At 37.7% G+C, this 27419-nt stretch overlaps 2 protein-coding genes and 2 pseudogenes across 3 annotated transcripts; 2 read left to right on the top strand and 2 right to left on the bottom strand.

The window, feature by feature from the left end:
- The first annotated feature begins 1058 nt into the window (after positions 1-1058).
- Positions 1059-7161, top strand: LOC122076082 (annotated as a pseudogene).
- A 6149-nt stretch (positions 7162-13310) lies between these two features.
- LOC122076081 lies at positions 13311-14371 on the top strand. Its single transcript, XM_042641366.1, has one exon. The coding sequence runs from the start codon at positions 13490-13492 to the stop codon at positions 14027-14029; it is 540 nt and encodes a 179-aa protein (XP_042497300.1). The 5' UTR covers positions 13311-13489; the 3' UTR covers positions 14030-14371.
- A 3125-nt stretch (positions 14372-17496) lies between these two features.
- Positions 17497-17608, bottom strand: LOC122077692 (annotated as a pseudogene).
- A 1109-nt stretch (positions 17609-18717) lies between these two features.
- On the bottom strand, positions 18718-21742 carry LOC122075902 (RING-H2 finger protein ATL46-like). Of its 2 annotated transcripts, none has more exons than XM_042641123.1 (2): positions 19922-21742; positions 18718-18862 (listed from the first exon to the last, which is right to left on the bottom strand). In XM_042641123.1, the coding sequence occupies exon 1, from the start codon at positions 21130-21132 to the stop codon at positions 19924-19926; it is 1209 nt and encodes a 402-aa protein (XP_042497057.1). In that variant the 5' UTR covers positions 21133-21742; the 3' UTR covers positions 18718-18862; positions 19922-19923. The 2 variants fall into 2 exon arrangements, with proteins under 2 accessions (XP_042497057.1, XP_042497055.1); XM_042641121.1 differs by lacking the exon at positions 18718-18862 and adding an exon at positions 18875-19055.
- Positions 21743-27419: the final 5677 nt, after the last annotated feature.

Below are 27419 nucleotides of genomic sequence, written 5' to 3' on the forward strand. Positions count from 1 at the left end.
TGTGGAAATTGTGGATCGTTATGAAACTATATGCATACTTGAGCAGTTTAGAGGTGATAAATTGATATATATCCAAGACATAATTCAATTCCCAAAAACTGCACTAGAGTACAGGTGATTAATTATACTCTTCTACTTCTAAATTCATCTTATACATGGGACTTCCTTGCTATATATCTTTCTGAACTAACTTGTTATCTCTGTAAGATCCATTGAAGTTGTTTGAATTTATTTGTTGAATTGGTGTTCAGTAGTAGAACAATATAAAAAGATTACAGTCTTCATTTTGTCAAAGACTAAAAATTAATTAGTCTCAGATAGCGATTATAACATGTCAGTTATATGACAAACTAAAAAAATGCCCACTTGGAGAATCCAAAGGCCTCTATCGTTCATGTATGTGCCACCTCAACGGCACTCTCTCAACTTATCATTTATTAGAACTACTCTTAAATTAGTTTTAATTTATTTATTCTTTATTTTATTTTTTTTAGTTTTACCACTTATCCATTTCTAAATCTTAATTCATTGTAGATTATTATATTCTTTGTGTGAGCTGGTGTAAGATATAGTCTATTGAAGGGCTAGGATTCATGTTCCCGACCCTATTTAATTGAAATTCTCCTTTCTTGTTGGGTTGGACCTCTTTCCTCTTATTCTCACCGTTATACTCTCATCTTTTCATCTCACCCCTCCACCATTTTCTCTATTGTGTTTTGTATGGATCTATGTAGTCAACCCTATTAAGTTGGGATAAGACTAAATTTATTGTTGTTGTTTGTGAGTTGGTGTGGCTCTGGCTTTGTTGATTCTAATTTGCAATGATTTCATAGAAAAATTCTAATAATTGTAGTTATGGAAAATTAATAAATCCAATGATCTTGGCCTCTTGGTACATGCATACATTATTACTTCATAATCTTTCTTTCACCCAAAAATATCAATGGTAAATGATTTGGGTTCTGAACCAGCCGACCTATACCCATACCAGCGACTTGTTCAAAACCTTACAAGGTTTTTTTTCCTAGATAGGGAGGGAAGCAGGCCAAGAGGCTTACGCTTGAGAGCACCTAGTGAGTATGATTTCTTTTTTGGACGACGGGTCACCAACTGCGTAGCACCAACTGTGCTACACAGTTGTTATTAAACCCTAAAACTCTAAAAGGTTGACCCATATTGAGGCGAGGGTTATAGAAATTCCCGTTATTTCCGTTTTTTGACTTGTAAACGGTTCTGTGTCGAAAAACTAATAACGAAGATTATTTTGAAACCAATCCATAAACAACCCAATCGAATTCTCCAAGAGAAGTTGGTCTCACTGTTGCTGAGATGCACGACTCTAAAACAACTTAAACAGATTCAAGACCAGTTAATCATTCATGGGTTCCAGCACGAGGAGTTCATTGCCCCGAAAATCGTCACAGCATGTGCCGAATCGAAGAACATGGGCTATGCTCGATTGTTCTTCGATCGAATTCCAGACCCAAATTCAGTGCTCTGGAATGCAATGTTCAAAGGCTAAGCAGAGAACGATTTCCACAGAGAGGTTTTGGTTCTATTCAATCAGATGAAGAGTAGAGACATAAAGCCAAACGCTTTCACATTCCCTTCCTTGCCGAAATCTTGCTGCAAGATTTCTGCTTTGAGAGAAGGTAAGGAAGTTCATTGCTCTGTGTTCAAATCTGGGTTTCAGGGGAACCCATTTGTTGGGACTACTCTGATCTATATGTACTAGAGCGGAGGCGCAATTGACTCTGCTTATCAAGTGTTCTGTGAAATGCCTGTGAAGAATGTTGTTGTGTGAACATGGGTACATTTTAGTTAATGACATAGGATACGCTCGTAAGCTCTTTGATCTGACACTAGAACGTGATGTTGTGCTATGGACTACTATGGTTTCTGGGTATATGGAGTCAGGGGACAGGATAAGGGCACGGAAGGTCTTCGATGAGATGCCGGACCGTGATGTTATTACATGGAACACTATTTTGGTTGGGTATGTGAAAAATGAAGACTTCAGTGCGGCTGAAAAGTTGTTTGAAGAAATGCCTCATAGAGAATCTTCTCTTGGAATGGGCTAATTGGAGGATATTCTCATCATGGTTGATTCTTTGAAGTTTTGGGTACATTCAAGAGGATGTTGACTGAGTCTGGTATCCTTCCTAATGATGTGACACTTGTGACCGCCTTGTCTGCTTGTGCAAGATTAGGAGCACTTGATATGGGTAGATGGGTACATGTTTATGCAGAGAGCTATGGGTTTAACCGGAATGTACGTGTAGGGAATGAATTGGTTGACATGTACTCAAAATGTGGGAGCATAGAAAATGTGATCGATGTGTTCAACAGCATAAAATTTAAAGATTTGGTAACTTGGAACAGCATGATTTATGGATTAGCTATGCACAGAAGAGGTACTGATGCCTTGGATGCTTTTGATTGCCTGAGAAGTGTTGGGGAAAAACCAGATGCAATCACCTTCATTGGAGTTCTGTCTGCGTGTACTCATATGGGTTTGGTTGAGAATGGCATTTTGTATTTCCAGTTAATGACCGACGAGTACTCTATTGTTCCTCAGATTGAGCATTATTGTTGCATGGTTGATCTTTTAGCCCGGGCTGGTTTGCTGAACCAGGCTGTGGATTTTGTGAGGAGGATGCCTATAAAAGCATATAGTGTTATCTGGAGTGCTTTACTTGGTGCTTGTTGGGTCTATAAAAATGTTGAATTGGCTGAGATTGCTCCAAATAATCCTGCAAATTACGTTACACTTTCAAATATATATATGGAGAATTTGGGAGATGGAAAGATGTGGCATGATTGAAAGTTCTTGCAAGGGAGATGGGGATAAAAAAAATACAGGGTGCAGTCTGATTGAGGTGAATGATGGATTTGAGGTTTTACTCATCAGATGAGAGGCATCCTCACAGAGAAGAGATTTATGATGTCTTGGGGGGATTAACCGAACTGTTGAAATCATATGGGGATGAACCTGATCTCAAGGATCTTGGGTAAGAAAATGGAAGAAGATAGAGAAGCTAGTGAAGTTTCAAATCTTTTGGGAGCGAAGGACCAAAAAGATTGATGAAAGAAATAGGTCTGTCTGACATTTTCTTTCTTCTTCTTCTTGTCTTTCCTTGATCTGTTCTATATAAATTCCATTGGCAGAAAACCAAATGCAAAAATGAGGGGCAACAGACCTTTTCTCAATGTTCTATGATAAGGAACCGCAGAACTATACACAATCAGAAGTTACAGCATCTGAACCTTCAGGGTCTTGTGAACAGTCTCCATTAACCAGTACTGGTTCATATTGTTTTTTCGTAGAAGAAACAGAACTGTTTTCATCATCACCCTCATCCTCATCATCTTTGTTCTTAGAATCAACTAGTTATTCCATCATTCAGACCATGATTCACAAGGCCCATAAGCTCGTTGGCTTTGTTTTTTCTGTATCACTGTTTTGGCCAGAGGAGGAGATTCTTTGCTTTCTGATCAGGGGTGAGCCCACATGATCCCATTTCCTTGAACCAAATTGCAGCACTTCCAGAGTCTCTATTCCTACAAATAGAATGTGAACCAGTACTACAAACTGCAAGTGAACTGGATAAAAGAAAATGGAATAGAAACCAATAAAATCGAACTGAATACAAAAACAATTCTAATTTTGGCTGATTCTTATCTGGTCTCAAATTATAAATTAAATCGAATAAACCAGAACAGACTGATTGACACCCTTAATCTAAATCATTATATTGCTTAAAAAAAAATTTGTTTTGAAACAAAAAGAACTGAGCTCATAAGAGCCCCCCACCCCCCCTGCCCCCCCGCAAAGAAAAAAAAAATGTAGAATAATTCCATACGTAGTGGGTTAAAACAATAGTTATAAGCCCACCAAATTTGATGGATGGTCTATTCATAAAAAATTATCTATATAGATAACTATAAATATGCATCAAGGTTTTAAGTATACAGTATTGATGGCCATATCGGTCTCAGCCAATAGTGATTTTGAAATGGATCGACTGTATCAGATCAGATTGGATCATTGTAAAACCCAAAAAATACTGATTTCATCAATTTTTGAACCATTTTACACTCTGACAATACATATATCACTGATCTCTGTTGGTATGATACCAATACCTAAATCCATGATATTCATGGCAAATACATTTTCCTATGTTTATAAGATGGGCATGAGTGATGGTAGGCTCTATGAGACTAAAGCACTTAATTGGGCCACAGCCGGTATGTGTTTATATTGCCCCACAATTGACTGATCAACGACCGATAAGACCCACCCCCGTTGACAGTTGACACCCTTCTAAAGAGTCAAAGGTTAGCGAAAGGATAATGGCATTTTAGTAAAATTGGTGAGTAAACCATCCTGTGGACGTACGTGAAGAGGAGTGGAATATTATTATTATTATTTTTTCTGGAATATTTATTTAGTTTTACATTTTATTGTTATGGATACCTTATTTTATTCTTCTTTCCTAATAGGGTTTCTAATTTTTTGGAAGTTGAAATCTTCTATAAAATAATAATAAACGGCTGTAGAGAGAGATTGGATGGCGACTCTAACGGCGACCGTCAGGTAATTAAAGGAATGCCGAATGGCTAACAGATGAGAAGTAATGGCTTAACGGCCGTTTTCCCTTTCCATTTTGTCGGATTATGTTCAGCACAGCCCCAAACTCGTCGTCTACCTCGAGATCCAGTCTTCACTTTTTCGATCCTCTGCAATGTCAAACTCTGAGCCGGACAAAATGCAGGTATCTCTCTCTCAAAGACCATTACAAACTCCACAGATCCATAACATGTCTTCTACCTCTGCATCTCTCTTTCTCTCTATCAATGGATGGGGCTGAAGGATTGATGGACAGAGGGACCGTTTATCTAGAGCTTGCGGTAGCTGAGAAAACCCTAATTTTTTGGATCTTTTTATCGACCCATGTGAGAAAGAGCTTTACCAAGTTAGGCAGTTACCCCCATTTTGGTGGATAAAAAAAAAAATCATCCTTTTTTGCTGGGTAATGGACCATACGGCATCGACTCCATTGGATATGCTATATTCAGATCAATGAATCCTGTAACCTGAGAGACCCACTCGAGCTTGCATTGTTCTTTCCTTATGTTTGATCCTAAAAGGTTTTGTCTTGGGTAGTTTTTCATTTATTTGTGCTTTTTTTCAGTGGAGAATTCATCAGAAGGTAACTTGAGGAAATAGAATGCAATTTTAACCCAGTTGGTCAATTACTGTTGGATGTTCATGACTGTCATTTTATTTATTTATTATTTTATTTTTTTAAGGAAGATCTGTATGTCTTTCTTAGGGTGATTAGAATCTCATGAGACCAAAATTTGTTTTTGTTAATTTGATTAGAGCTTTGTCTCTTTTCTCAAACCTACCCCAAGATTGGGTAAATCTTAATTCCTATAAAAAAATGAGGCATCTGCGGGGTGGCGAGTGAATAGAGTCGTGCCTGTTGTGAGCTTGCAAGAGTTTACCGAGTCTGTTGTGAGCTTGAAACTATGTTGGATGCTTTTGCAAGAATTAACCGATTTTGTGAAGAAGGAGAAAGAATAAGCTAGACTCCTGTTATTATTTTGTCAAATATATCTTGCTTTATGTTGATGAGTTCATTTCTTGATTTGATTTGCCTTCCGGCACATTATCCGTTTTCTGGTTCCTGGAAAGATATCTTGTTCTTTTATTTATTTCAATCTGAGCTTTGTCAAATTGTTCCATCAGTCAGAGAATTTTATTTCCTTGCATTTTGTTGGGTCCTAATGGCCTTTCCTCTTGTTGGATTTACTTTAGTTATATCTAATTTTAAGACAGTTTAAGGCTTCTCCCATAGGATTCTGGTTTACTTGTTGGGTTGGTTGGTGGTGATTGAATGGTCATGATTCTACCAATCTTAGGTTACAGTTATTTTGATTCTATTGTAAGAGTTTGGTTATGCAGGTCTACCTTCTTGGCTGGTGTTTCTTGCATGAAATAATTTTACTTCTAGTTAGTTTCTTTTTGTTTATTAATGAATAATGACTAATTTTTGTGTTTAATTGTTGTAAGGATTCAATTTTAGTCTTGTGGGAATGCATCGGAGAAGGAGTGGAAAATTTCAGGAAAGTGTCATGATACTGCCATTTCGACATCATTTAGTTAAGTTTCAGAAAAAACTGAGCTAAAAAATGCTGGAGACTGAATCAAGAGAATGCAGTGGGCTTGTGAATGACATGTCAGTTCAAGAAGTCCGAGCAAATGGGCTTTGCATGAAAACCTCGGAAGTTGAAGCAAAACTTGATGAGGGGAACATTTTGGAGGCAGAGTCTTCATTGCAGGAGGGTTTGTCACTCAACTTTGAGGTTAGTTTGTTAGAGATTCCTATCTTCCTCTGTTGATGTTTCCTTAGCATTAGATTTTCATGGGTATAGGAATGCCCAAGTTTCTCTTGAGAACAAATCATATTCTCCCATGGCCCTTTCCCATAGTATACAATTATTTCTTTATTTTTTTATTTATTTTTGCTTCAGATCATCTGTGTATATATCTTTTTTCTTGCTCCAATGGTTTGGGTCATCATTTTCTAACATATGTTACACCTTGCTTTTGTGAGGAAACACTTAACAATTAGTAGGAGTAATGTGAGACCTCTCAAACCAGGGTAAGGCATCGGTTTTGTAAACACCCAAAAAAAATTACTCTAATAATACAGAAAGTTGTTCGCCTAGGTCACAAACTTGGGGCTGTACCACTAGGAAAACTTGAGATTGTGGAATCTCCAATTGATTTGTATGTAAGGCAATGAATAAACACTACAGAAGTAGATCAAATAAACAATATTATTATCTCTTATATATACTGAAGATGTACATTTGGTTTTGGATCTAATTTAGACTTTTAGGAATATGCTATAGAACCTAACCTCCAGTGAGAATTGCTATTTGAGAATCTTTGTAATGATTTGATATAGTGCATTGAGACTCCATGTTAAGATTAGACTTGCTATGCAATGGTGGTAACATAAATTGGCAGTTAAATGGGGTATCATGGGGTATACTTGTAACCATGGTTTTAAGTATCGGTGCGTATCGTGCCGTATCGGCCGATACGTATCCGTATCGGTAGATATGTATCCGTATCGGTAGGGATCGGCACGATACATACCAATACGCTACGGGGAATTTTGGGCTTCTTTTTGTGTATCGGCGTATCGTACGTATCGTATCGTGCCCTACCGTATCGGTACCGATACGTACGATACTCTACGATACGAACTTTTGAAATTTTGAAAATTCCCGAGAGTATCGGTACGTATCGAAGGTATCGTGCAGTATCGAGCCATTTTTTGTTGTTTGAAACAAACACTTCACACTCTCACCAACAGTTTTCTAGATTTTTTATATGTTATGTAAAAACAAGTGTTCTACAACTTCCATGGAAATTTTTTATTTTTCTCAAAAAAATATATATTTTTAATTTTTTTATTCCAAAATTAATTTTTTTTTAAAAATCCCCAAAATTGTTTTTTTTTTTAGAAAATTTTGTTTATTCAACTCTTAAAAATAATGTCATAACTTATAATTACTAAATACATGATTTCAAATGAAACCCACATTTTTTCCCCAAAAAAGTGAGGGTTTCAATTTTTTTTTTTATTTCTTAGATCTACTCAAATATATTGGTCCACACTTTGTTGATTTTTTATGTTCTTTAAAAACATTTAATCTACAACTTCTATAAAAAAAATTTAATTTTTCTACAATGAATGGGAGACCCACTACCATAAATATTTCACTGGGGTAAATATTGTGCATGTATTCGACAAGTGCAGAATATCATCGTAGTTGCTCCTATTGAAGAAGAAGGTCCTAGCCAAGGATTTGAACCACCACGACACTCTTCATGGCACTCATCATAGTGGCAATGACAATGAGGAAAGGAATAACTGTAAAAACTCAAACCTCATCATTTTGAACATTTTTAACTCAATATATTTGTCTATCAATACGATACCCTCTACTTAAGTATTTATGCATTCTACATGTTATATATAGCTTTTTTTAACTATTTTTTTATGCAAAAGTGTATAAAAATGTGTTCCCTATCCATTTATGTGCGTATCTTCGATACGATACGATACCCTCCGATACGTATCTTAATTTTGACCGACCGATACGACGATCGATACCGATACTTTAATCCTTGACTGAGACATGACTTGGTCCAGTTCTAGATCACACTAACACTCCTTGAAACCAAAATCTAAACCAGACCGAATACCTGGTTCCAGACCGATTGACACCCTTAGGTCTACTCCAACGAGACCCGGATCCTCGTGTGGATCATGACCTCCTGCACCACACCTAGTGAATGGTGTGAGATTGTTGTAGGTCATGGTCCAAGAGAGGATATGGCCTATACTCCAACATTCCTCTCCTCTCTCTCTCTCTCTCTCTCTCTCTCTCTCTCTAAATAAGGGACAAGAATGTCTTTTTACACGAAAAAGTAAATAAAGAGAGATACATGCATGGGAGTATTTGCGTAGGTCATATATCCGCATTGTAGGTTATTATTTTTTTACTAACCAAGGTGTTTGGACCAGTTTACGCGTACCTCGACTAATCCTCAGCGAGACTAGCACAGTAACACACTGCCACGCATCGTAATTTATATATCCAGCTTATTGGAATAAATAATGAATCTAAAATGCATTTTAAAGTGAGAAAATAAAGAAATTCAGGTTTCTAATTTATTGCATGCATAGTTTTCCTATCACATCTCTCTCTCTCTCTCTCTCTCTCTCTCTCTCTCTCTCTCTATCTCTAAATACAGTAACTACAGTGAAAAACATGATACTAATATACAAGTGAAAAAAAAAAAAAATGTAACAAAGTGAAATCAAATTATAGAAAGAATGATGTTACAATCACTGAAGCATTATTCAAGTGTTTCTTCTAATTATTTGGTTATAATCAAACACCCCCTTCTTCTCCCAAGTGGCTTCTTTAGTTTCAAGAGAAATGAAGGAGAAGAAGTGAAAATTATCAAACCTAAAATTCAAACTTTTATGATCATTATACAACATGATTATATAAAAATATTTAAATTTATTGTCATATATTTTTACATGTAATTTTTATTTTATTTTTTAAAAATAAGCAAAATAGATTAAAATTTAATAATTAAATATGAAATAATTTGCAATTAGTTGCATATCCATGTAAGGGTATTGATAGCAAATTTTTTTTATCAGATTTGAAATTTTCATTTTCATTTCCTTCAATTCACTTTCAGAAATTCTTTTGCCACCAAAAAGAAGAAGTTAAATTGGATAAGAAAAGGAACAACCCTCTCAAGATCCTCCACACCACCACCCACATAAGGCGTTGGAGGACGCAATTGGTAGCGTGCAAGTTCACCGGTGCCCCAGGCCATCGCTTGGACCAGGAGGATCATCGATACCTATTAGGTGACGGTGGCGATCGGCATGTGCTGCTCTTGAACCCGATTTTATGAGTACATTTGATCTAGAAATCGCAGATGATTGATCAGTTGGAAACCTGGAGGAGATGTCCCTATTGGTGACGAAGCTGTAGGGATAGTCCATGAAAACTAGAGGTCGGGCTTTTGTTGACGAGAAGGACATGATCATAGAGCTCAGGAAGAGAACCAGGAGGAGGAATTGAGGAGGGTTGAACCTTGTGGTAGCCATCGAATAATGTAGCTTGGTACAGTCCCTTAACAGGCGTTGTTTTTTTCATACTGGTAACTTGGAAGAAGTTTATCATGAGAGTATAAAAAAGGTTCCTCCCATGGGTGTGTAGAACCTGACTCTAATAAAAAAAAATGAAGGAATAAAAGAATTATTATACATTATCAAGGTTTTTAAAATTTGGCATTGATCTCAATTGATATTGATAGATATATTTATCCTTGTTTTTCTAATAGATTTTTTTTTTGTTTAATATATATATATATATATATCATTTAACCCTTCAATTGTACCATTAAATCGATCTGATCTGATTTTTAAAACTTGAATTCAGGTAAAAGAATCGATTTATCGATCCACCCCTAAGATCGCAATGGATTCGAAAAACCCTAGGATCAGTTTTGAGTTCAAAAATCTCAACAATCTATTGATCAAAACCAATGACAAATCAGCCGATCAAAATCAAGATTGATCACAGTAGATTCCGATACGACTTTCAAAACGAGAGGGGGAGAGATATTTTAGGAAGGGAATATGGGATAGAAGTTAGGGAGAGAAACACGAGGGGTATTGTTTAGTAAATGTCTCTATCAGAATAATTTTGTGTTGATTTATGGCCAGTCAGCAGTCAGCGATCAGCAATCAGCATTCGAATTAAAGAAGAAGCTGAAGGAAAAGGTGGAAGATTATTACATATAGGATGACTTTCTAGAAAGCACCACTTTGCCTTAACACAGATTAGAGCTGCAAGTCGGGGCCTAACCCGTCCAAGCCTGGCCTGGTCCAGGGCCGAGATTTCCGGGTGTAGAGTCAAGTGTTGGGCCTGGGCTGAGGCCAATTTGGGAGGGCTTCTCTTCTTTCTCTCTCTCCCTTTTCTTTTCTCTATTTTAGGGTTGGGGATCACTACCTGGTCACACTGTTACTGTGTCAATGCACAGACCAACTGTGGAGGTACACAGGCATCCGACGAAAGGATAGAGTGGTCATTTTGTCACCATGTATCCGGGCATAGGGTGAGTGGCCCAAGTAGTGTTCTTTTCCCCATATTATTTATAGGAAATGCACTTATTGTCCCCTATCACAAGTAAAATATTTGTGTTCATATTAGTGTTGCGAAGTGCACATGCAAGAGCATTTAGCATTAACACTACAATAATTCGTGGTATTGATATAATGTAGGCAAATTTTTTTTCTTTAAACAGCCAATTTTACCCCAAGGACTTAATTATCTGTCATGTTGTGAGATTAATTCAATTTTGTGGAGGCATTATCAACATCATTATCTATTAAGCCATTGTAAGTTTTAGCCCGATTCAAATCAGTATTGAATTGGTATCAACCTTGACTGATCTCGATCCCAGTCCTGATTCCATCTTCTCAACTTTGGCGGCAGTAGAGTGACTTAAACGCAGTTTTTTTTTTTTAATTAAAATGGTAGTGATTGTTTTTTTTTTTAATCTAGTACTAGAGTGAACTTTAAATGCAGTTTTTTTTTTTCTCTTAATTAAAATGGTAGTTTTTTTATCTAGTAAGAATGACAGATTCAGATCCACCATGAAAGTGGAAGGTCAGAATCGTGGATGTAAGACACATTTTGAAGTTCGAAAATAGAAAAATATTAGGTTTCAATATATGTTTTAGACCTAGAATCAATTCTGAGAATGCAAATCAAATATATAGCCCAAATTTAACTGTAAAATATATTATATTTTCTGTTCATTTTTATATTATTATTTTACTATGTAGTTTCTCCTCTCTCTCTCTCTCTTTCTCAAACACATGATAGTTCAAGTGAAAAAAAAAAACCCCCTTTCTTCGTCAAGCTCCATTTGGTTGCAAGGGGATTCAAAGGAAACGATTGAAAATTTTCAATTCTAAGAAGGGTATTTTTGTAATCATTATGCTCGGGATAATTTCTTAGAATGCATTTTTGAATTTGAATGAATTCTAAAAATGTATACCAAATATAACCCTAATATTTAATTAAGTTCGAAACTGTAGATAACTGAAACTCTAACTTCCCTGTGGGCATGGTTTGAGGTAAGGTTTTATATGGATGCTAACATCCATCGATAACGATTCTTAATCAATCTCATATCGATAAAATGGTATGAACCAAAAGAAAAAAAATATATTAAAAAAAATCAATTTGATCCCAACTGATACAGACTTATCCGGATTAATATCCACAGTGACCGATACCATAAACTAAAACCATACCCCCACGAGTTACAAAACTCCCTCATAAACTTTTCCACGTGGCAAGTGTGTGTGACAAAAGTGCGAATAAGTATTATTAGATCTAGGACCTGACTTGAAAGTGGAGCGGGGATGCAATTATTGGACAATTTGCCTAAGTTTATCTCACCGCACCTAATTTTATAATAATAATGATTTATTATTATTATTATTATTATTATTATCAACCTTCCCCACATCACCCACCGGTAGGGGCCATTCACATTTATGGAAGAGCCAACAAAACCAAGGTAACGAGGAGTTTATTAGCATCCAATCTGTAATTCACCAACAATATTCGGTTTAAGCCTTTTTTTTGTTTGTTTTAATTTAAGGTCGGACAAATTATATTATTATTTAATACAGCCGTGCCTCTACCGTTGATCCCCTATATCTCCATATATATATATATATATACATCTCCTTTATTAAGTGACCCTGTAAAATAAGAAGCGGCCCTCACCAAATAAATAAAAACAGAAAAGAGAGATCTCTCACATCTGTTTATGAAACTTATTTCATCATTTTCACAGCAATTTATCAAACAAAAATAATAAATAGAAACAGCAGATCAATTCATTGGTTAGGAAGGTAGCATAGTATATGCCGTTCTTTTTATAATAATATTGGCATCCCGGCACAGGTCCACTATCACAGTATGTAATATATCGACTGAGTCAACAGAATGAAGCACAAGGGCAATATGGTCAATAAAAGAAGACAGCTGGAGCAGTAGAGAATCTAGAGAAGTAGAGATCACTCTTCACTGGCGAGTGAGAGAGAGAGAGAGAGGAGACAGGGTTTGGGTTTTAGCCATTGGGGTGTCAATTTCCAGCCTATATCGGATCCACAATAAGAGCCGACTGGTTCAACTTGAACCAAACCAGAAATAGTAGAAACCGATCTAAACAGGAAAAACAAAAGAAAAAAAAATTCAATGAAGGAATATTTTTCCCTCAATAATTATTCTCGAGACAATTAGAAATATGATCAAACCAAAACGGGCCAAAACGGAAGAGTCAATGGTTTGGGTTGGTTTTATTTGATCTATTATCAGTTTAAACTGTAAAAAAAACCGATTCAAACCGGATGGAATCGACAGATTGACACCCCTTGGGGAACGTTGGTGGGTTTCAGTTTGGAGTCTTTGGACCGTTGATACAACGAAAGGACATAAAAGGGTAACGAAGTTTCCGGGGCCAACACCCCAACAAAACGAGCCGTTAGGGCGACTAGTCACAGGTTACAACTGGCACATGCCAATTACCAGTTATGCTTATGCCGAAATAAAGCCCTCCAAGTTCTTCTTTGCCGTTATAACCCTTTAATTCTTCTCTCATCCAACCCTCTCTCTCTCTCTCACCTCTCTCACAAAGAGAGGGTCGCCGCGCCAGGGAATCAGGGAAGGGAGGCGGCAGGGGGAGAGGTAGGGGAGGGGTATCGTATCGAGTATCGATCATCTTCTTCTTCTTCGTCCCCTCTTTTCCTAACCTAGATCAGAGGCAAAACCCTATTGAGATAGAGAGATGGGGATAGATCAGAATCATAATGAGATGGGTGAGGATGTGGCTGATTTAATGTTCGCGAAGAGATCACGTTGCTGCTTCTGCATACCATGTTTCGGGTCCGACAGATCGAAAACCGGCGGTAGAGGTCCGGTTTGGTGGGAGAGAATCGGGAATCCTGACTACGACGAGCAGTTGGGTGCGACAAACAACCGAAACAAAAACTCCGATAACGAAGAGAAGAAGTGGTGGAGGACAGGTTTGAATGTATTATTGAAGGTTAGAGAGTGGTCGGAGATCGCGGCTGGTCCTCGCTGGAAGACTTTCATTCGAAGATTCAACAAGAACAACAACAACAATAAGGGTGGTGGAGTAGGGTGGAAGAACGGGAAATTCCAATACGACGCTTTGAGCTATGCGCTTAACTTTGACGAAGGGCCGGGGGAAGAGGATCATAATGACGAGGATCGCCTCTACCGTGACTTCTCCTCCAGGTATGCTTCAATTCCTATCTCGAAGTCGTCTACGGATCTCGGCAGAGACGCTCCTACTTTCACGTAACCCACCATCAGTGAACTGATCACACAGAGGGAAAAGGTTCCCGGTGTCAGTTGAATGTGTCCGTTCAAGCTTCTGTGCGCGGCGTGTTAAGGGATCCACTCTGCGTTCCAACCGCCGGATTTTTCGTCCTTTGAATATACGATCCGCTCCTCGTTCGAACCGCCGGAGATTCGTCTTTTTTTTTTTTTTTTTTTTTTTAGGTTTAATATTTTCTTGTCATATTCTTTTCTAAAAAATCTATAAATTAATGTTACCATGGCGGTGGATGGGTGTAAACAGATGGGGTGGAAAATAATTAGTGAAAATTCATATATATGTATATGAGTTGGGTTGGTTGATGAAGTCTTTATCCTTTCTTTCTTTTCTTTTCTTTTTTTTTATTAATTTTCTGAAACAGTTGAGTTGAACAGTTTTATTCTCTTCAATCATCTTAAGCTTATTCTTGTAAGTTGTAACCCATATTTTAATTTTCATCCAAAAAAAAACCCATATTTTAATCTACTGAGAAAAATATTTGTAATTATTCTTTAAGTTTTGGTTTCCTATAAAATTTTATGAGGCTTATTATTTGAAAAAAAGAAAAAGTCATGGGACCCATGGAATTCCCTAGAATTTTCCGGCTTGGCGACTGGCAGTTTCGTCAAAAAAGCCGCCAAATTTAGCTGTTATAAGTGGAAGAAGACGCCAGAAGCTTATCCGGGAGGAGTGTGTAGGAGTAGGTCCCTAATACGACACGCCACCCACCCACCACTCATCAATGTTTGAAAAATTGGAAATTCTGTGTACCGGCCGCCAAGATCTGACTTGACTTATATCCATCCCCCATGGTCTGCCCAAATAGTCTTTTTTTTTTTTTTTTTTTTAATGCCCTGATTCGTTCCATTTTACCGATATGGGGTAGCCCCCCAGTCTTGGGATCACTGGCTCCACGAGAACTGCAATTTTGGTTCCCTCCTCTCAGACGAGACTCAGAAGAAGAAGAAAGAATACGATTACGGGATTTCAACCGGAGAACGATGATCATTTTAAGAGAGATTGAGAGCAGAGAAACAGTTTTTGTCGCACCAATAGTTTCGAATTGGACTCTACCCACACATCTCGATTTCCAGTTCTTTCGCTTCGTGAACCCGTCCGTCGCAATCTCAGAAGTCAAATCGAGATGTTTAGCCATAGCTGTGAGCACGGAAGGGCAGCCGGCAGCGAGGGACGAAGACCGTTGTTTTATGAGTTGGTGTCGTTCGCGCAATCGCGCATCACTGTGCCTTGGCAGTTGGCACTACAACTCAGGGTTGATTTGACAGAAACATCCACACACGAAAGCCAGATAATGAGCACCGGCACTAGGGTCTAGACTAGGGGTGTTAATTCGTGGTCTAATCCGACTAAATCGATCGGGATCGATCGTTTATAAACCGGCTCAGCCCAGACCGTTTATTAAATGTGTCGAGTTTGAGCCCGGTTCGTTTATAAATGGTCGGTCTCAGTTTTGCTACTTGGACCGTCGGGTGCCCGATCAAGACTGACCGAATAAAACCTGACCCAGACCAGCCTATTGTGCACCGACATGGCCCGACCCTTTAATGATTGTAGAATACCTATTTTACCCCCCCAAATTAAAGAATAAAAAATAAAAAATAAAGATATGTTCACATTTTAAATAATGATTATATTTGGTATCATTTGTTGATTTATTTTCATTTTTTTGGGCTTGCATGAGTGGGCCAGAATATAAGTGCACATTTTAAAGAGGGCCCGTTTAAAAACTGGTTAAAACCTGTTTAACATTAAACATGTCCGTAGCCCGATTAAGGCCTGACTAAAGCCCGATTAAAGTAGCCCGATTATAGCTCGAGGCCGACCGACCGAATATAAAGTGTACCATGCTCTCAATAACTAAGCCCGATTAGTTAAATGGGCAGATACAGTGTAGCCTTTGAAAGTCTTCAAGCCTGATTAAACCCGACCGAAACCGGACCGGCCCGACCGATTGACACCCCTAGTCTAGACTCCCTTCCGAAGGGAAAGCAGTAGAGATTGGAATTGGAACTTTGTTTAGGCTACAACTCTTTGTGCACTCTTCGGGTCTCAACCGGTAAAGAGGTGCCGGTCTGAGTCGGGCCAAATCCAGCTCGGTTAAATTTTAGGGCTGCATCGTGACAGGCTTAGTTATTGCAGACATGGTATGGTTTATAATTTGATTAGTCGATCTCAAGCTATAATCGGGTTGTCATAACTGGATCTTAGTCAGCCTAAGGACCTGTTTATCCCTCAACGGACATTAAAGGAGCTCTAAATGGGCTTTTTTTAACTCGCATGCAATAGCCAAAGTATTCAAGCTAACAAGCTTATTTCATTGCAAGCATAGCTCTACCTTAAGCATATCTTGCAAAACCCTCATACCACAATTACATAAATTTCATTTTAAACTTAATTTTCTATTGTTAAAAACATTTGTTCATCTTGAAAATTGAAGTAAACCCACTTGAACTTTTGTTTTACTCTTTAATTTTATTGGTGACAAAATGAGAATTTTAAGTAGTATTAAAGGGGTCGGGTTAGTTCGGGCTTAAAGCAGCCAATTCAGGTTGGCCTCATAAACGTGTAGGACGACTCTGACCAGTCGGACGCCCCCGGGCTAGATTGCTGCACAATGTATACGACCTTTTAACTGTGTCGGGCTTGAGCCCGACATGTTTATTAAACAGGTTGATTCAAGGTGGGCCATAAACATGTTAATTTCAATCAGGCCTATCGATGCAGGCCTGGAATTGACACCCAATTGAGATACAATCGGATCTGACCCATAAGGCCGTATGGCAAACCCAGAAACTTTTGGTCAATTTTAGATTGGGATGTGCCAAATTTGGGCCTGTCTGACCCAACTTACACATTACCGATCAATTTGGCTATGGTAAAAAATTTATAAGAAAAATTAATAAAACACTGATCCTTTCCACGTGGATGGTTGGATGTGCCATAGATTGCTAGATTCATGGACATATAAGGCCCAAGGTCTAGATTCAAGGACATACAAGGCTCAAGGTCCCTATATGCCCATTTTCTTCAATAGTATGAATCATTCTTCTCAGTGAATTTTCAAAGCTTTATCTTGTTTGTTTAGTCAACTTCATTTGGACTGAAACTAGAACCGTTAATAACGATTTTAGGTTGTACTTATCCACAAAATTTGAGTCCAATACAATCTGTCATGTGATAGATAGATCATGACTTAACATGGGGGCCTTCTTCTTGAGTGGGCTATCCAAGAAACTATTGCTTAACAAAATTTTAAGAAATAAATTGATGATCCAAGTCCAAGTGGATAGATGAGAGGATATCCACTAGATGTGCTCCTTCAAATCTTAGATGGTCACATAAAAAGCACACTTAGGGCACACCCTCCTTTACCAACACGTCAATGTTTGGTCCCTTGTGAGAACCGGAGAAGTGATGCCCCCCACCCCACTATAAGTTTGGACCATTTTTCGATTTGTGCGTGTTACCTTTGCTTTGCGCAGGGGCATGTTAATCTTTTCTAGATCGTTCCAATTTTATCGGATGTCTTCAAAGAGTGGAGACATCCCCACTATAAGTTATTTTGACTTGATACGGAACATTTTGATGACTAGTTAAGGCTACGTTTGGTATGTAATTTCACAATAAATTATTGTTCTAAAGACATTTTGAAACTTGATTATTCTTTTTTTTCTTACTTCATAATGCATTCTAGACTTAAATGTATTCCTAGATTGCGTACTTTAACACAACCATACCATTATTCTTTTTGGAGAGGATGGGATTCGGCCTCTCTTTATTAGTGGGTGTAGATAGTATTTCACCATCAGAGCCCCGAGTTAGACCACGTGATACATTAGATGAGGTTGAAATTTTATAGAGGTAAACTCAAAAGTCTCTTACTCGCATGCTAATACTCTTTCGCAAAATAAAACATCTAAAATTTCCGTCCATTGGTATGTGTTCTTGGAATGCATTCAAAGTCGATAATGAAACAACAACATTCAAAATCTTATCCCAACTTAATAAGATCGGTTACATGGAGATTTCAAGCAAGGATGAACGCAAGGATCCATGCAAAAATACTGATGGGTCATGACTAATTATAATAAGTGACGACTATCAACCTAACACAACATTACAAATCAACCACATGTTTATAATGACAAATCTAAGTCGATAATGCATTTCAAGAAAATATTCCATACACAATCTTAATTTCAAAAAATCAATTATATGATTTGAGACACCTTCAAAGTATAACTGTATAATTCATTATCCTTAATCATGACTTAGAGTTGAGATCTTTCAAGGAGTGGGATACACATTAAATAAATAAGGTTGCATTTGATATGATTTCTCAGAATATATCACCGACGTACGCAACTGTGACAAGAGAATATCTGGACATACATGGGAGGGTATGTCATTACATGTGAAGATATATAATCAACTCTAAGCATGAAATGTGATGTATTACCAATTCAAACCATTCCCTAGATATCTTCGCCTACCTCGTGCTATCAACTGGGGTTTTCAATTATTAAATGGGGGATTTTGGCCCCATACTCAAGAGAATATATAGAGAAGGCAATTGAAAAATAATCAGTTACTTTAATCCAATTAATCCAACTCCAACATACCTCAACAGGAGGTCTTTAATCCATATTTTTATGAGCAACCACCAATTAATATATACAGCTCAACATACAAGATCTTGGACTTTTCCATCAACCACCCATTTAATTATTAATTAAGGGTTAATATTCAATTTCTTGGAACAGTTGGGACACTCCACAGCTCATGGAACTGACCCACCTAGTCATCAAAGATAAAAAAAACCCTCAGTATTGCTAGAACCCAATATCAATACGATACTTAAACAAATTAGGTGGATCAACCAAAAAGTAGATCAGATAAGCTAAATCGGCTCAATTCCATCTAATTTGTATCGGCATCTTATCAGTATCGGTCGATGTGGAAACGGTCGCCGATACAGATCAGGTATCCCCTGTGGTAAAAAATATCAGGGAGGGCAAAATAATAAAAAAAATATAAATATCAAATGAGAGAGAGAGAGAGAGAGAGAGAGGGAATTGATTTTTTTCGTAATTTTTTTTGCTGGTTTGAAGGTGTGGAAAGAACACCACTGAATACAGTTCCACATCCACCATGACCATGGCACCATTCTCTTCAAAATTTAAACTTCCCACGGGCCCACCTCACCACCACCAATTCTTTTCCCTACGGAAAGAAACCCAGTCCAAAAACAACATTTCAAATTGATAGCTCTCATCACAAGAATCCTTCATACTACTTTTCATGGATCCCACGACCATTATAGAACACAACAAAGTAGCAGTCAAATGGCAATTTACACAACCCACAAGGCCACAAAAGCCTGAATGAATTGGTACACACACTATTACATTTCTATTTTTTCCAAAGGCAAATTTAGAAAGGAACCCAGCACTCTAAAGCAACTTGGAAAAGCAAAAAAGAGCTTTTTCTATTTAGTCCTTACTGCAACTCTCATAGGATAATCAAATCTTATTACATTCTGATACTCAAAATCTACCAGATTCAGATTTTATTGCAAAAATATCGTCAAATCCCTCGCAACCCCTGCTTTTCTAAGCTCAAGAGCGATTGACAATGGAGGAACCAAACCCAATCGGATGTATGCATATAAGAAAAAAAAAAATATTTCTTTTTACGGGAATGAGTGGATATATATATAGTTGAAGAGTACTTTTGCAGAGAAGCATAACTCATACCCATTTGAATCCCAGAAAAATTAAGGAAAATATAAACAAAAGCTCAACCAGAAATTGAATTGAGAGAGTTGAATAATCCAGAAAGTAGAAAACAAAATACCTTCATACATCTTGAGTTCTTTCTGGCAATGGCAAGCCAACATTAAGAGACGAAGAAGGAATACCCATATGAGAATCTGAAGAACTTGGAAATTTTCCCTTCTTTGACCAGAGCCAGATCTTGGAAACAGAGAAGCTTTCACCTTTACTTCCTCTACTGAGTTTCTTCCCTTCCATATCCACAATAACCGAAGAATTCTCATTATGTGCTCTCCCTTTCACTAGCTTCACATCACCGGCATCTCTATCATGGCGTAAGGCCACTTGCAGATTGGAATCGCCTTCCACATACTGATATGAACCCATCGAATAACATCTCCTTGCATCCAGATTACGACTACTGGTCTCTCCTTCTCCTTTCTCTTCTCCTTCTACTCCATCATCATTTATATTCCTGAATTTACCGAGCCTCACGGAAAGAACCCTCTTTTCCCCAACAATCTCCCCTGTTTCCCCTGTTTCCACTGTTTTCTGTGCACAAGTGAACCTATCCTCTCTGTCACTGGGAATCCCATCCTCCTCCCTTGGATCATCAAATTCAAAAACTGGGTTTTCAATTGAAAGGCCAGGGGTGAAGAGGGTCCCTCTGCAAAGAGGGCATGTTGAGTTTGACAGGAGCCATGTATCAATACAGTTGATGTGAAAAGCATGGCTACAAATGGGAAGCAATCTCAGATTGTCTTGTTCTGAAAATTCACAGAGGCAAACAGCACAATCAGAGGGTTCTTTAAGTCCCACTATCTCCTTGTAGAAGAAAACAGGGAGAGCATCTATGAAAGCTTGATCTAGACCAGAGTCATGGAGATGGAATAGCTGTTGTAACTGTCTTTGCAGAGTATCCGAGCCGGACATATCTGGGTACCTATTAGACTGGGAGATTGACGAGGTAGATGGTTTCTTTATGAGGAATCTAACGAGCAGGTGAAGCAGACCAGATATGAAGAATATAACAGCTAGAATAACTATGATAAATAAAACAGCTGGACTGATTCTTCCGCCAGATGACGATGGTGTTGATCCATTCTGATAATTACTAATATAAGGAGATCGAAATGAGGAATCAGAAGAAGAAGAAGAAGAAGAAGAAGAAAGAGGAGGAGAAATACCAGGTGGAAAGATAGTAGGACCATCTTTAACCTTGATTTGAGACTGAATCCAAGACATCTGAGGATGAGTAGATGGGAAGAACCAGAGCGTCGTCCTTGTTCTCATGATCTCCTCTTTCTAATATCAAAGCCCAAGCCTCTCAGGATAAGCTAATTAGACCATACTTTCCTGCCTTTAAGAGAAACCCAACTTATATTTTCTTTTCAATTTGAACTTAAATGAACTGAAAAGAGAAGATTACCCATAAAACTCCAACTAAGATGAGGCCCAATTCATCCAAGCAGATGGTAAACAAGAAAAGCAAACATTCTTGAGATTTGAGAACAAAACGAGGCTGGAGAGGGTGTTTCTCAGTTTCTATGCTAAAAATACCATCTTTTTCCCATGTATCCACGCAGTAGAATTTACTGTGCAAGAAGAAAAAGGAAAGAGAGACTTGGGAGTTGTTAAGGCTACAGCTTTACCAACCTTGGTTTACTTGAAATTGAAACCCGCCATTAATGGACTTCATTTAACTTTGATTTGGTGGGATGTCTATGACAGCGTTGCAGCAAAAACCCTAAAAATGACAGGTTTTTTCATAAAGAGTTTTAATTTCTGGAAAGGAAAGGCTTTAAAATTCCATTTATAATGGAAGGGAAAGGTGGGGTTGAGGACCAGTGCTCCAGAGGCAGAGGGCGGGTAGTAGGCTAAGTAGCTTCCAAAGGCCGGGGATTAGGGGAAGGGATGCCAAAAAGAGCCGCAGTGGCAATCTAGGGGGCCTGACTTACTGATGTGTTTCTTTCGTACATGTTACGGGGTTTTTTGGTAATGACATCCGTACGCAATCCCTGTCCGTTGGATTAGACGCGCGCAGGTGATCTTCTTTGGAAGTTTCCTGATCTTCCCTCTAAAAAATCTTGGGAATAATATGGGAATTGACTTAGAATTTAATGAAATCTGCCCTATCCCAAATTTTTTTGAAAGGGATCGACCAAGCTGGTTGGCCATAATCTTGAATTCATGGTGCATAATATTTTTAGATAAGGGTGTCAATTTATTGGATTTTGATTTCAATTTGGAAATCGATCGAAATCATATAAGATTTTATTTTTCGACTCAAATCGTATGGTTACATTCGATTCACTATTTGGTTTTAATCCGATTGTATTTGAGCCAACTTTTTATAGTTTTAATAATGAAAACAACTTATTTATTAGGGTCACAATTTATTAAATTTTTTTAAATAAAAAATTATCTTGTACCACCCTACTTGTAAATCTTATAATTTATACCACTATAGTTTGCGTATAATATCAAATATTTATCTCATTTTGTTAAGGATATTACTCTTAAATCCATTTCTTTATGACGTGGTGTAGTTGGTATCTCTTAAATGATAAGTCTACCCTTCCTTACTGTTTTGCCCTTCCATGTAAAAAACCCCCAAATCATCTTATCTTCCCCAATTTGATCGAGATTTAGGGTTCTTTGTTCTACAAGCTACACCAATGGAGAGAGGAGAAATATTCCGATTAATCTCTATATCAACCGATCTTCCCCACCAGAGGAAGCTCGCCTAAAAATTCTTGCTCTCAAGGATCAGATGTACCAAGAACTTTAGCATGATCGTTGGTCTGGACTGTGGACCTATCAAGGAAGAACCTCTTTGGTTTAATCTCTGGGAACCACATCAAGCTACTGTCCAATATGGTGGACCTCAACCTCAGTCACAACTCTTTCTCTGGGGCACTTGCACCAGAGATATTCAATCTCACTAACCTGAGGAGCTTAGACATCAGCAGAAATAACTTCAGTGGCCATTTCTCAGTCGGGATTTCTGCACTACAACACTTGTATTGCTTGATGCATTCAGCAACAGCTTCTTAAGCCCCCTCTCTCATGAATTCACTCAAGGTACTTAGCTGGTAGCTATTTCTTCATCTTGCCGGGAATTTACTCAATGGTGAAATCCCCCCAAAGCTTGGAAAGCTCAAACCCATTACCCCTATGGATATTGGATACAACTCTTACCAGGGAAGTATCCCCTGGAAATTGGGTAACATGAGAGCAAGCTTCAATATCTTGAGATTGCTGGTGCAAATCTGTTTGGTCCAATCCCTAATCATCTCTGCAATCTCTCCAGTCTCTGTTCCTATTCATGAATTGGCTAACTGGATCAATACCTCAAGGGTTTGGAGGTACAGTGGCTTCTTCTTCCTTTTGGGGTTCAATGGTAAGTGTTTTTGAGAGTAATAGGTGGGAAATGATAGGAATAAACAAAATAGGGTCAAAACAGTATTCTCCGACTCTAAACTACCAGTGTCATGTTTCATGGATGCGGTTGATATGCGGTTGATATTATACGCTAAACTAGGATGGTATAAATTATAAGGTTTAAAATTAGGATAGTACGAAATAATTTTTCAAAAATTTATGTAATTTAGATCATAGAATCAATTTGATTTTAAAAGGCTAGTTTCGATTTTCATTTTAATATATTAATATGATTACTCAATCCATCCATCAATCGAATTGGATGGCCATGATAGCATATGTTTGTGTCATTAGTGGCTAAGAATGATGTAAGCTGCAGGGAAAAAAAAAAAATCTAATGTGTGTGTGGCACTGTGGGTATGACATGGGTGAATCTCACCACACAAAGCTTTTTCGGGTTCAAATTGGTGATGTGAACCAATTACCACTTACCGCCACCACCACTCCATTTGGACTTGCTTTGTTTGAGATCATTGCTTGTCTCCATGATTTTAGGATAAATCATGTCTTAAAAAGTGTTCTATCTTAACTTCAAAGTCAATTGCTTGAGCTTTGGATGGTGACACCTCCCAAATTCATTGATTTTTAAGGGAGGAAGAGAAAATTGGGGTGTGAAGAAAGAGACAATTTAGAGGGCACAAAGGAAATAGGCCATGATTGTATGATTCACAACACCACCGACCCACAAGCACAACCCTGTATCCTGATTTAGGTTGATTTATATTATTTTTTTAGGGTTAGATCATAATTTGGTCGATTCCTAACTAATTCAAATCGATTTCTTCTGAGTCAGAATCTATTGATCGGCCCGGATCTTGATTATATTCTATACGAAAGAAAAAAGAATTCTTTACAAGAACGTGTTCCTAAGATATTTCTTTACATTACTTTGATAATTGAAAAATAGTATGCCATGTGTTTTAGACTTCATCAGGGGAAAGGCTTTCAAAAAAATTGTGTTCACTTCATTCTGAAGAGAAAAGATATTTTGTCATGCAAGGTGAAGATAAAAAATCTCTTAATTTAGGATGGTTAGTCTCATCATTAACTCCTATCTCTATTAACGAAGGTCCAAAATATTTTTTTTTTTATTCAATCAAAGGGTCATATCCCATGGCTGAAGATATCCTTTCTTCACCATGGATGAAAGAGATAAAAAGAGGTCACAAGCAAACATTAACCCTCAATAATTGAATTTAGATATGAATTTGGTATGGGCATGTTTATTCCACTTCATGGATAAAGATGCAAAATAATCATTCCAAACACCCTAAAAAGATTTTGTCAAATTCCAATCATGTTGAATTTTCCTGTTAACTATAAAATCTTTTAACTTCATGTGTGGTTGGTTGATGGGTCAAAAACTCTCATTAAATAACACTAAATATAGTTGCAGGACTTTCAGAGAGAGAGAGACAGAAGTTAGTTGCAAGCTTTGCAGCCAACTCTGGCATCTTACACTAAGTCATACTGTCCAATGAATGCACCTTATTACCAATTAGTATCATCTTAAGCATAAGAACCAAAGAATTCTCAGTCAACAAAATCAATTCTGTTATGGGCCACTTCATTGGATGTCTGGTACTAGGCATACTCAAGGAAAATGGCTCTTTCCCCAACACCACCCCCCCCTCCAAAAAAAATCAATTAAAGAAAATGATCATCACCAACACAAACTCTCTAATGACTCATCCAAAGGTAGAAAGTGTTTAGAAACACATCCCCAAGTGTTGAAAGGTGTTGAGAGGATTTTCTCTGTAGCAGAATTTTGCCCCCCAAACCAAACCTTTGCTCTGTCACTGTGCGTGTTAAGTTAGGATTTCCGTCGTTGTGCGTGTTATTTTTTTCTTTGCCTTTGTGTGAGATTTTGCCATGAGTGGTGATCCTATTGGTGATGGCGACGAAGCCGCCGATGATGATGCATCTCGAACCCCCTTGCAGTCAAAGATCTTTTGGGCCATGAACCTCCTCGATGTCACCTTTGTGCCTTCTCTGTAGTTCAAACCACTTATTGCCTTGCCTTCTTCCTAGTGAAGAAGAGGGCACTCATCACTTTCGTTGTGGTAGCTATGGTCCCCTATCCATCACCGTCGAAGCAAGCATCGTACGCTCCTTATGTTCAGATTGACAGTTTCAGATTTGAGACCCAAGTTGCTTCTCCATGAGACATGGCCTCACTTTCATCAGAGAATTTGTTCCAAACGACATTTTTTGCCAAAACCTTCGGCAATTGGGATGCTCTTTCAGATCTCATTCTTGGGATCTCAATGGCCACCAACGCTGGAATTTTCACCAAAGCCAACATCAAGAAAGGCTATGTTGGAGGACTCAGTGGTGTTTGCTTTTTATTTTTGGTTTGACATGGGTGACAAGTGGCATGAATCGAGTTGTTTTGGGGGAGGATGGTGTTGTCTTTGGAGTTGATGGTATGCTTCTTGCCGTCATCGTCAAATCTATTGTAGCAGCCATTCAGTTTCTTCTCGGCGTCGTTGTCTCCGGCCTCTTTGGTAGCTGTGACACTCTATGTCTGGCTTGTGTTAGCCCGCATGTATACTGTGATACTTTGTGTTTGGCATGCGTCACTCTTATGCCCATTTGAACTCTACACATTTCTATCGTGAAAGAGGAATTTGCATATGTTATTGAAAGTTGTGTTTACAATTGTATTTCTAGGGAAGTTATTGGTTTAGCCCATCCCCTGTCATGGAAGGTATTGTTAATAACATGTACAACGGATTTGCCATACTCCACTTCTTGATTTCTTGTTTTGATAAACTGTGAAACCTTGTGTAACTCATGTCTTTTATCTGAATGAATTATTATTTAAAAAAAAAAAAGGTATACGAACCCTTCGAGCCCTTGAATGGTCATTAGAGAAGGGACGGATCCTCCACCTAATACAGCACTAATTGTGCAATGAAGTCAAGCTGGTGAGGTGCCACCTAGTTAACCAGTCAGGAACTCAGGATTAATTAAGACTCAACAATATGGACTTTTCGGTACAGCTCACCCAATTTTCATGATGGAAGGATTGGGATCATGCGTTCAAGAATCGGGAATTGGATCGGTGAATTGATTGCTGTGGATCGGAATTGCTGGGCACTACTAATCTGAATTCCGATCGATCCTAATCGCTGATGCTTGAATTGGAATCAGATAGATCGAACCACTCTGGATCACCTGATTCCTAAGCATCTTCCTCATCTTTTCAAATGAATCGAATTTGTTCCTGGGCCAATACCCAATTCCAAATCTGATCCTCTTTCCAACCTAAAATGGTTCAATTCGATCTTGATTCCACTTTTTAAAACCTTGAGATGGATTGGGACCCCCTTCAACAATGAGCCTGGATCATGTCCTCAGGTTCTCATATGTCCCTTTTGCTGACACATGTAATTCATTAAAGATTACTATCGAGATTACCTACAAAGCTGTTACCACTCTCTATCTCTCTCTTCCTACTTAAATGCCTCTCATCTCTCTGCTCAACTTAAAATGTTATACATTATTTCTCTTTATATATATAAAACTATTTTCTATTTTTATTTCTTATTTTAATTAATTGATTTCATCAATACTTATACAAAACCCATGTGATACAACATCAATATTGATCCAATAAGATACTGATTCGCTCCAATCTGATATCGATCAATTGGATTGGTACTAAAACCCTACAGGGATTTGTGGACCCTAGGATGGTGGGTGAACCGTACTCTATGAATGAGTAAAAATTTCTTCTTTTTTGATTTTTTTTTATTTGATTGTTTTGTATTGGTATGGTGGAGACTGGGCTTAACTTCTAAGTGAGTTTTAAAAATAAAATATTAATGAAAATTAAGAGAGAGAGAGAATAAACATTAAAAAAAAAATAGAGATAAGAGGGTGGGCAAAAAATATCTCTTAATTTTTATCGGTTTTGGATTAGTATTAGCTATTGTGTAGGTAAAGTTATTTCATAGGATTAATAATAAAACAAATGTTAAATTATAATTAAAACAAAAAATGAAAAAAAAAAAATTTTGATAAACCGTGAAGGGAAAAAAGAGAATAAGAGAGAAAATGAGAAGAGATAGATAGTCGGTTAACAAATTAGGAGAAATAATAAGTGAATTACACATGTCCAACTCTTAGTT

This window comes from Macadamia integrifolia, chromosome 4 (assembly GCF_013358625.1).
Source record: "Macadamia integrifolia cultivar HAES 741 chromosome 4, SCU_Mint_v3, whole genome shotgun sequence".
Taxonomy (NCBI): domain Eukaryota; kingdom Viridiplantae; phylum Streptophyta; class Magnoliopsida; order Proteales; family Proteaceae; genus Macadamia; species Macadamia integrifolia.

Bases quoted from the DNA above. Each gene is read 5' to 3' on its own strand.
- LOC122076081 (XM_042641366.1), top strand. From the start codon at position 13,490: ATGGGGATAGATCAGAATCATAATGAGATGGGTGAGGATGTGGCTGAT.
- LOC122075902 (XM_042641123.1), bottom strand. From the start codon at position 21,132: ATGAGAACAAGGACGACGCTCTGGTTCTTCCCATCTACTCATCCTCAG.